Source organism: Glycine max, chromosome 10 (assembly GCF_000004515.6).
Source record: "Glycine max cultivar Williams 82 chromosome 10, Glycine_max_v4.0, whole genome shotgun sequence".
NCBI lineage: Eukaryota > Viridiplantae > Streptophyta > Magnoliopsida > Fabales > Fabaceae > Glycine > Glycine max.
Genome location: NC_038246.2, coordinates 46,071,480 through 46,082,750, shown reverse-complemented (window position 1 = coordinate 46,082,750; position 11,271 = coordinate 46,071,480). Strand labels below are relative to the sequence as shown.

The 11,271-nt window shown below is 34.0% G+C and overlaps 2 protein-coding genes across 2 annotated transcripts in view; one reads left to right on the top strand and one right to left on the bottom strand.

The window, feature by feature from the left end:
• Positions 1 to 1,003: 1,003 nt before the first annotated feature.
• Positions 1,004 to 6,768, top strand: LOC100777032 (SPX domain-containing membrane protein At4g22990). Its single transcript, XM_014763347.3, has 11 exons — positions 1,004 to 1,299; positions 1,441 to 1,499; positions 1,590 to 1,710; positions 1,907 to 2,218; positions 2,308 to 2,421; positions 2,579 to 3,033; positions 3,279 to 3,580; positions 4,640 to 4,812; positions 5,250 to 5,440; positions 5,680 to 5,813; positions 6,403 to 6,768. The coding sequence occupies exons 2-11, from the start codon at positions 1,447 to 1,449 to the stop codon at positions 6,639 to 6,641; spliced, it is 2,094 nt and encodes a 697-aa protein (XP_014618833.1). The 5' UTR covers positions 1,004 to 1,299; positions 1,441 to 1,446; the 3' UTR covers positions 6,642 to 6,768.
• Positions 6,769 to 9,347: 2,579 nt separating this feature from the next.
• Positions 9,348 to 11,271, bottom strand: part of LOC100790712 (ABC transporter G family member 8) — a 2,382-nt gene continuing 458 nt past the window's right edge. The window contains exon 2 of the mRNA XM_041005909.1: positions 9,348 to 11,271. This exon is cut by the window's right edge and continues 44 nt beyond it. Coding sequence (XP_040861843.1) covers positions 9,729 to 11,271 — 1,543 coding nt within the window. The 3' untranslated portion in view covers positions 9,348 to 9,728.

The window sequence follows — 11,271 nt, the reverse complement described above, 5'->3', positions numbered from 1 at the left end:
TCCAGTTTTATTCTTTTTGGTAAGAAATCCATTAATTCTTAGTTATCATGTGCATGCTCTTCTTGTTCTTTTCTATTGCGGAACAAAACTCCAATATGTAATTTATGAATGACCATTTTTTGAACCATTCTTTTTTATAGAATTTTTCATGAAAAAAGGACTGAGAGGCTCTTCTGTTTAAAGGTAAACTATATGTAAAAAATGTTGGCTTTATTTTATATTTTCCTCCGTTACTTAATTTCAATCGTATTTATTGATTGAGATTTGAGAGAGTGATTTTGTTTTTCATCCCTATTGAGGTGGCCGTGTGCACGTGGGGTCGGTTATTAGGTTTGGATCATAACAATAAACTAATTAATTAATTAATAATCACGTCGTCCACTTGCTTTTAATTCATCTGGATTTTTCATGCTGATGGGTCCCAACCTGGCTTCACTCTTTTAATCTTTTCTTGTTACCTTTACAAAGGATGTGACTGGTGGAAAATGAAGAGAATGTTTTAACAATGATAATAAATAGAAATTAAATTTATTAAAAATGGATAGTAAAAATTAGAGTGTAAAAAAAGTTCGTTATCAGGATATTCTAATTAAATTCTCAATTTATTAGTGAATAGGATGATGTAGATTTTTTTGTCAAAAAAAGGATGATGCAGAAATGTAACAAATATTCTCAACTTATAACTCGATTAAAAAGTAGCCTGATTAAAAATTAAAATATGTGTGTGCCGTAATCCAGTCAGAAAATGTTCTCAATCAATGTAGTTACGTTAATCAAACTTTTTCTTTTATAGGAAACGTTAATCAAACTAGCAAACATAATAACACGTGATGTAAGTTTGATATTACGTTACAAGGGTCTTGCGTTACTTACTATATAAAGTAAGTACTAATTAAATAATTATTATATTTCATATAATATATGCTTCTTTCTCTAATAATTTTTTTTACTTTTATTTTTTCGGACAAGTGTAGTGTAGATAATTGTTAGCATTTTTCTTTTTATAGAATTCCAGCAAAAAAAGAATTGTCTGCTTATGGTACTTATGGTAAGATATATGTATCATTGACTAAATAAGAATTTCTTGGTACTATATCAATTGAACCTGTGTGTTCAGACTTTGATGCAGATGTTTGATACATGGTATGTTCGTGGGTTCTTATTCCTGCATGAGAGGGCTTCACAACTTTGCTTGTATTATTATGGACGCTTCGGCATTTTTGTACTGGCAACAAACATGTTAAGCTAGGAAGAAAGCAACCTTGTTATATCTTCATTGAGTAACTCAATATTCATTCGGTATGCAGAGTTTTGTGTTGGTGGAAGTTCGATTAATACATTGTTACTGATGAAAGAAAGTTACACTCTTAAATATTGGCCTTACTATCATTATAAGTTGTTTTGATTTACTTTTGGATGAATGCGACCTTGTAATTGCAGAGAGACATGGTTGCCTTTGGGAAAAAGTTGAAAGAAAGACAAATTCAAGAATGGCAAGGGTATGTTTTCTTTTTCTGCCTATGTGTTTTCGGTCTATGGTTTCATTTTTATGCATGCTCTGATGCTCATGATTTTGATTTTTGATTTAGATATTACATAAACTACAAACTAATGAAGAAACGAGTAAAACAGTATGCTCAACAAATTCAACTTGGAACACTAGATCGGCGCCATGTACTTAAGGATTTCTCAAGAATGCTGGATAATCAGGTCTGATCTCAATCTCATTGTTGACTGTATAATTATGATTTATGACTCAGTCACTTACAGTTATGAAATTGGAGTCTTTTTCATTACTTCAAACTATAGTGAATTTTGATTCTGGTTATATGGGTAAATGTGTTGCATTCTTTATTTGTGTTTTGCATATGTTTCACTCACTTGACACTTCTTTGTGACAATTCAGATTGAGAAGACTGTGCTTTTCCTGTTGGAACAACAAGGGCTTTTGGCAAGTAGGATAGCGAAGCTCGGAGAGGAGCATGAAGTTATTCAGCAGGAGCCTCATATAAGTAGAATAGCTGAACTACGAGAAGCTTATAGAGCAGTGGGACAAGAGCTATTGAAGCTTCTCTTCTTTGTAGAAGTCAATGCTGTTGGTTTGCGCAAGATATTGAAGAAGTTTGACAAACGCTTTGGCTATAAATTTACTGATTACTATGTCAAAACTCGCGCAAATCATCCTTACTCCCAGCTGCAACAAGTGTTCAAGCATGTGGTAATATGTTTATCTCAACCACAAATTTGCTTTAAAAATATTTTCCCTTCCTACAAATGAACATTGACTAACAGATATGGCACTTGCAGGGATTTGGAGCTGTTGTGGGAGCTTTATCTCGCAACCTTCACGAACTTCAGGAGAATCAGGAGAGTCAGGGAAGCTTCTTATCAATTTATGATCAGCCTACACTTCCCCTCCAGGTTTCTTTTTACATCAACTCTGTTTCATCCACTGATGCTAATTTGTAATGTTTTTTTCTCTTAATGTTCTCAGGCAAGCTTTAGTAGCTGGCAAAGAAGCAATTAATATAAGTTTGGTGATTTTCCATCTTAATTACTTTGTCTTAATTATGTGCAGGATCCTGTTATTGATTCAATAAGAGCAGCTATTGATAGGTTAAGTAACTCAACCAACTTCCTAAACTTTTTGGGGCAACATGCACTTATTATGCATGAGGAGTTGCCTGCACCTGTTGATGAGCGTGTTGACGAGCAAAGTTACCATTTTATGTCTCTTTTCCTGAACTTGGCAAACACATTTTTGTACATGGTCAACACATATATTATAGTCCCTACAGCAGATGATTATTCTATGAGCCTTGGGGCTGCACCAACGGTTTGCGGTATTGTGATCGGGGCAATGGCAGTTGCACAGGTGTTTTCTTCGGTGTATTTTAGTGCGTGGTCAAATAGATCATACTTGAGGCCTCTTATATTCAGTAGCATAGTTCTTTTTCTCGGCAATGTCTTGTATGCCTTGGCATACGATCTTAATTCGATATGGATTCTCATAATTGGTCGTCTTTTATGTGGGTAAGTACTCTTGTATCTTTTACTTGATGGCCATAAGCTTTGATTCTGCATTATCATTCTCATAGTGTATGTCCATAATCCTGAATAAGGCTCAAGGGAAAGATTAATTTTGATTCTTTGTGGTTAAATAGGTACCTTTGTATGCAGTGATTTTCATGTTGCATGCAAAACTTGTCACGTTAATATTGAAGCTGGGGATATGTTAAGATCTAGTTACATTGATAAACATCTGATTTTAATTGCAGATTTGGTTCTGCCAGAGCGGTTAACCGGCGTTATATTAGTGATTGTGTGCCTTTAAAGATCCGCATGCAAGCATCGGCAGGTTTCGTTAGTGCCAGCGCTCTTGGAATGGCCTGTGGTCCTGCATTAGCCGGCTTACTTCAGACCAATTTTAAGATTTTCAACATTACATTTAACCAAGATACCTTACCAGGGTGGCTTATGACTATTGCTTGGCTGATATACCTAGTGTGGTTGTGGATCACTTTTAAGGAACCTTATCGTGAAATTGAAGAGAAACATGTACCACATCAATCCAATGCTGGTACTGAACTCATATTGCATCACCTCTTTTCTGACGATTTCTACTTTTTCTGTTGTGTCCTTGTGAGATTCTTTATCTGCATTAGTCCTCAAATTTCACTTCTGAGTCCTAATATTTATGATATTCGCTGGGTTTTTTGCCCTTGAAGTTTATCATTTAGTATTTAATAAATACTCCCTTCTTCTCTGATATTAAGAATCTTCCAACTAATCTAAGTCCCTTAAAAAAAATAATTATCAATTATTTATCTTATGATTCTAATATTATCCTTTTCTTTTCTTTCTATCCACTTAATTGTTTCTCATTAATATTTGAAAAGAGAATAATTAAGTAAAGATATATAAGAAAAAATAATTAATACATCTAAAAATTAAAAAAAGATCTTATAAAATTTTTTTTATAAAAAAAATCTTATAATTAGAGAGGGAAGGAGTAGTCCATTAATGGCAATGGTCATCATCTATAAATTTGACCATTGTCAAAATAAATCTAAAACAAAAATATCAGATTCTTCCTCATCAAAAGAAATGGAGATTGATGCAAATAGTGAGTTATTTAGCCAGAAATTTGGTTCCATATCTGCTTTGCTTTTTGTTTCATACTTTAAGAAGCACATAAATTGCCAGTACATAGTCTTTCCGCCTCAGGAGCTTTGTTGATCAACTGCACTCCTGCTACAAATAATGCTACCTTGTTAAGTATTTTGTGGACCTTCAAAACACTACAAAAGTACTCAGCACAGGTCAAATAAGGATATGAAAGGAAATTAACCATAAAAACTGAAAAAGCCTTAGGCAATATTTATCTAGAATGCTATCTCTAGTGAATTGGTAAATCTGCTGCTGCAATGTAATATTTAGTAATCATGGAGAAACATAGGTAACACCTCTGGCATTAATGACTAATGAGCCTTCTCTAAATCATAGAGTTTTTCTATCTGTCCCTTACACTATATCATGATTCATGGGTTATCTATATGTAAGGAATTTGTTGATTCTGTTAACTACAAGTCTACACAACACAATAGAAAATGACACACTTTTTTGCTTGTACTAACAGAAAACAATGCACTTGAAAAAGGCATAAAACAACCACTGCTGACTAGTTTAAAAGATAAGGTAGATGAAGATGATGATCAGGATTACGAAGATAGTGAAGAAGCTCCAGAGGATTCTCATCAGCCAGCCAATTCAATTGGAGCAGCATATAGACTCCTTACACCTTCTGTAAAGGTTTGAGAACAACTCTAAATGTTACATTGTCAACCCATAAAATGCTGGATCTCCATTAACCATCAGTTTATTAGAAATATGTGCTTTGAGTCATTGTTGAATGGAACAAAAGTTTTTCATGCGAGACACCGTATGCTCCTAAATGATAGAAAGGTTAATTTTTCAGAGTACCTAGTATTATTGTGACTTACACGCACATAAAAACTACTGCTAAATTTGCAAGATGGGCACTTTCTACTGTCAAATAAGATTATTTAGACATCATATGTCTCGATATAATGAATTTCCTTATTCAGCTTATTGTTATCTTAGATAATTTATAATTTCTCTTATGAAATCTTTGATGTATTGTTTGTTTGTTATCAAAATTAAGAAAGTTCCAATTGAAGACAGGATAAAAGACTGTTCATCTGACCAAATTTATGTTACATCTTCAGGTTCAGTTATTGATATACTTCATGCTTAAATATGCAATGGAGATTTTACTATCAGAATCTAGTGTCATCACAACATACTACTTCAATTGGACAACAAGCACTGTTTCCATTTTTCTTGCTTGCCTTGGTTTGACAGTTCTTCCTGTCAACATTATTGTTGGAAGTTATATAAGCAATATGTTTGAGGACAGGTAACGTGAGGAAAAACCCTTGTTTCATTTGATTATCATTCATAAAGCTAATTTATGCTCTTAGTTTGCAGAAAGATGCATGATAATACTTTTTGAATTTAATTGCTTGATAAGAAGATAAAGCAATAATTAAGATCCAAGAGTTTAATATTTTCACTTATCCACTCATAACCTTAAAAGTGTTTATATTATCCACCTACGAAGCTAAGACATCTCCTTTCTATTTGATCATTTTGTAGGCAAATTTTGTTGGCATCAGAAATTATGGTTTTCTTAGGCATACTTTTCAGCTTCAATGTAATTTTTCCATACACTGAACCACAGTACATCTGTTCGGGGCTCCTTATGTTTGTTTCTGCTGAAGTACTTGAAGGTAAGATATTATTAGTGATCTCATCGATCTGCTTTCCTATTTATGATGGTGTAGATGCACATGAATCGTGGTATTATGTCTCACCCAGCAAAATTAAGAAATATGATGAAACTTACCATCAGGAACATATAGCGTAGCTTAGCCAACAAAGAGCATGCGGTTATTAGTCAAATGTGATAATATTTTTCAATGTGATATTTTAATCTGTCAATTTCTGAAGTGTCTTTAGATGTTATACCACAATAATGATCTTGTTGTTTTTTTCATTAAATGTTTTGTACATTAGACATTGTCCTGCATCTTTTTATGTTTTCTTTATCCTACCGCTGATGATGAAATCCACCATCATATAATATAATGTTTTAAGGGTAAAATGTGTTTTAAGTCTCACGTATTTCAAAAGGATGAGGGTCAACGTTACAGTTTTTAAAATGCACGGACTAGGACTAATTTTAACCAAATGTTGAGGGACCAAATATATATTTTACCATTTTAGGAATTAAAGAACAAGAAGCATTTCATCAAGGAACATCATGAAAACATATTGGGCTCATTGTCATGATGTTTGACAATGATTCATGCATGACAGGTGTCAACTTGTCACTTCTTTCACGAGTAATGTCATCAAGGCTTTCTCGTGGAACCTACAATGGAGGGCTCTTGTCTACAGAGGCAGGGACACTTGCACGAGTCATTGCAGATGCAACCATTACTCTTGCTGGCTATGGGGGTGTGAGTAGGCTCCTTAACGTCACCCTTCTTCCTTCCTTCTTCATTTGCGTAGGTTCCATAATTGCAACTTGCTATACCTACAATTCTTTATATTGATTAGGGCCTTAGATTTTGTTTTAATTTGCTGTATAAACTTGCTCACCGAGTTCTTTTCTTCATTCCATTTTTTATCTATAAAGTTCTGTAAGCTTCATGATCAGGTAGTAAAAAGTAGCTAGGCTATCGATCTTACCTTAATTATATAGGTTCTCAAAAATCGAAATGATAATTCTTAGTATGATGGATTTGCTCAGGTAGCACCATCATCATTTAGAGTGATCATTATTCTAATCTAGCTTAATGCTTAATTTAATCTAATATCCTAGTCTTTATAATAAAAAATAGTATCCACTCTTGAGAATGGATGCAATAAAAGATGCGTGGTTTCATTATTATTTAGTATTTTATATTATTTCAAAATTTTAAATTATTAATTACTTTCAAGTTTCCCTTTTAATCACCTTAACTTTTTTACCCAATGTTAGTTTAATTAAATTTTTTATATTGCATTTACTTATATTTTCAAATTAAGTTCTTTATTTAAAAGAAATCATTTTTTCTTCTTCTTAAATCTGAATTAATTATGTTTTTTTTATTTGAATGAGTTGTATATATTTTCTTTATAGTTTTAAATACTTTTTTCTCTAAATTATTTTTTGTTCTAATTTATATTTAACATACAAAGCATGAAGTATTTATTTGCATTATACAAAGTAAGGATTTAGTTTGTCGTTTCTCATATAATTATATATTTATGTCTATGAATCACATGTTATGTCATGTATCATTTTTATTCTATAGTCGTATATATGATCCGTGATTTCTTCACTTTAAAAAGAATTAATTTTTAACTATTGGTTTTTTTACATAATTTGTAATTATTGGTTAAGAAATATCTTTTAAGTGAAAAAAAAAATTAGAATAGGATAAACTATAAAGAAGTGGATAATGAATTAAGTTTTTTTTAAGGAGATTTAACTCATTTGATGAGAATTATTATAAATTTTATAATTGTGTTCTATTCCCACATATAAAGAAAAATGAATTAAGTCTAATTTACTAAGGAAGCAATCAAAAACTGAAAAAACGTAATGGACATATCCAATCTAAAAAAGACGCAAGAGAGCTGTTTGACTTACAAAATTTGAATAAATTGAAATTGTAGGCCATTAAGACGTCATAATGTAATTTAATTAATAATAAGTAACAAATTAGCATTGGCTGGAATAGTTCAGTTGGGTACTGTGTATGGCTTTTAACCACAAGTTCGGAGGTTTAAGCCCTCCTTCTAGGGTTTTTATAAGATATTAAGATTGTATTTTTCTATTTTAACCTAAAGAAAAGGCAGTATAAAATTACCAAATTAAGCTTCACTGTTTTTGTTGATACGTTTGTTACCGGTGAATGTGGAACCAAGACAAGCTACAATTACAAAAAATGAATGTTTGCTTTACCATCCGAAATTCTAAAGCAACACACACAAATGCTAGCGGATTCCCATCAATGACACAAAACCACGTTAATAAACACACGGACTGTTCTGCCTTTCCAATTCATATGCAAACACTCACAACGGATCTTTTTTTTTATTTCACCACCACATATATACCGAAGGTGCTGATTCTCTATCGTCTCACATTGTTGAAAAAATAACTGTAGCAGGGTTGCAGTTTAATCTTACACCATTCATTCCTTTTTATTTTTATTTTTTATTAAAATACTATATTAGTCAAAATTTATTTTAATGCTTGAGATCATGCAGTTTACAAAAAAACTGCAGAGGATGGTGATCCATCTTAGGCCTAAAGTGGCATATCATATCCAAAATATTATATGCAGCCCCCAACCCAACACTGAACAAGTTCACGGGACACAACGAATGAAGAACCCGTGAACAAAACACTATAGTTCACAGTCACAGCAGACATAGGAATAGCAACTTAGCCAAACGACAAAACCTCTTCCATGATGATGAGGACAGCTTTGGATTCTTCCCTCTCTTTGCAACCAAAGGCATAAGAGAGACCCGTGACTCCAACAAAGTTAAACAAATCGAACAATTGAATACGCCAAAGAGATATCTACGTGGTATTTTCCTTTTATATATATATATATATATATATATATATATATATATATATATATATATATATATATATATATATATGCTTTCACCCATTAAAGCCTCCAAGAAATTCAAATGGATCCCACCTTATTATTCAGCCATTAAATACAGAATTATTGATCTTCCATCCTGACCTCTCATTTTGTCAATCAAACTCCTTTTGCATGTGAAAAAATCAAACCACATGTACAATACGAATGAGTGGTTGCTAGTACTGTTACATACAGTTAATTTATGAAAGCTATCAATTTTATTTATAAAATGGATCAGATACAATACAAAAAAATACTATGTTATTAATCTATTATCACTTTCTAACAATTTTTTAAAATTTATTCTAGCTTTGATTCATCAATGAATGATTATAAGCATTGCATATGAGAAGAAGAAAAAACTTGCAGAAAGTTTTAATTAAGGAAATAGTTAATAGTATACTCTAACACAATTTTTAAAATTTATATTATTAGTTATATTTTATTAAAACTACAAAGTCATAAAGATATATGTCTCATTAAATAAAAGGTAAGATGATAAAATTTTGTGATTTTTAATCAATTCTATCTAATCACAAAAGAGTGTTAAAAAAGTGTATTAGAATGTATTAATAGTTAATTTGCATTGATGCATGCTCATCATTGTGTCTAAAGCATGAAACGTTGCATTCGATCTTAAGTTATAGCTTGTCCTCCTGTGTCTAAAGAAAATGAAATATCACATACTGCTACCAAATCATACAACGATCCAAATTACGGGGTTCTATCTACTAAGGAAAAGGAACAACTATATCTAAGGAAGAAGTGAGAATAACACTACTTGAGCTAGAGGAGAACGAAAAGTCCACTTCATATCTATAAAACAAACTTTTTCTATGGCTGTATTTCAGATTATATATACTTTATATAGAAATCAAATAAAACAAATTAAACGAGTTCATAATACAATAGGATGATAAAAAAAAAAAAAACACTACAACGCTTAAAGTTATCAGCGTTTGATCACCATTTCTTTCTCGGTGTCTATTAAGTTTTGGATCTCGAAACCCTTCTAACCAAAACCAAGAAGCAAAGCACACGATACAGCACAAAGAACCCGAGCAAGAAGTACACGTTGGTCCACCTTTCACTCTCTTTGAGTCCTTTTTTCTGCAACACGTCACCACCAGTCACCATGCACTGTTCATTCTCTTGGTACCATATCAAACACTTTGTCACCAAGCACGAGTACTCGTTGATGAGAAGAGCATCAAGAGCGTATTTATACATAGAGAAAAAATGCATGAAGAGCCAGTACTTTGGCAAGCTTTCCTTGGAGATAAAATACCCAGAGAAGAGAAAAAACGCTGCGAGAAGCACCGTTAGAAGCGAAGTTCCAGCAATGTAGTTCGGAGCAAGAGAGCTCAAGAAGAGAACGAACGAGTTTGCCATCAGAACAATGACCCAAATGACCAAAACAAAGTAAGCAAAAGAAAGCCACGAAGCACAGAGACCCACTAAAAAATAAACGGGGATAGAGTATATAACAGCAACAACGAACAAGTAGGGCAAGAAAACAAGCGTGTTTGCAATGAGATAAGACGAGAGCCTATAAACCCCACTCGAAGTTTCTCTCAGCAAGATCGGTCTCTCGTTGATGAAAATAGGAAGGGTTTCCGTTGTGGAGGACAATAGAAACGTGAGAGTGAAGGCAAAAAGACCAAACCTTTTCTCAATCCCTTCCTTATCAAACCCTATATTGATATAAATAGTTCCCAACACAAGACCCACGAGAAGTGCTTCTGCGGTGTTGGTCAAAAGAAGTTGTCTAGTTCTGTAGATAATCTTCCAAAACCTGCTATAGAGAGTGAAAATTTCATGAACCCTAGAGCTTTTATACCTTATGATCTCTCTACTACTCCTAACTCCACCATCAGAAACCGAAATCACTGAACTTGATCTCTCAGGCGATTCAGGAATACTCGGTGGAGTAACAGGCTTAGCCTCATTCAACTGGCTCAAAATCTCCATAGCATATTCCAACGCGTTGAGTTGATGAGGGACAGTGAAGCCATTGGAGTGCAAGAACGCTTGCAACGTGGCAACACTTCCATGATGAACAACTTGTCCTTTTGAGAGCAACAAGATCCTATCAATGCAAGCGAGAATCTTGAAGCTGGGTTGGTGGATGGAGAGAATAATGGTTCTGTTGCGAGAGACGCACGTTTGCTTTAGAATTCGCATGACTTTGAAGGCCGAAGTACTGTCGAGCCCCGAAGTAGGTTCGTCGAGGAGTAATACAGCGGGATCGTGGAGGAGACAGAGGCCAATGGAGACCCTTCTGCGTTCTCCGCCGGAGAGGCCACGCGCGAGGCGCGTGTTGGATAGGTGCGTGAGTCGGAGTTCGGAGAGGAGGGAGGAGACGATGGCGGCGAGGTTTGAGGTTTTGGGTTTTAGGAGCTTTGCGGCGAAGAGGAAGGTTTCGGAGACGGTGAGGAGAGGGAGGCAGTGGTCGTGTTGGGGGACGTAGGAGGAGAGTTTGCGGAAGGTGGAGGGGACGAGAGGAGCGGAGTTGAGGAGGAGAGTGCCG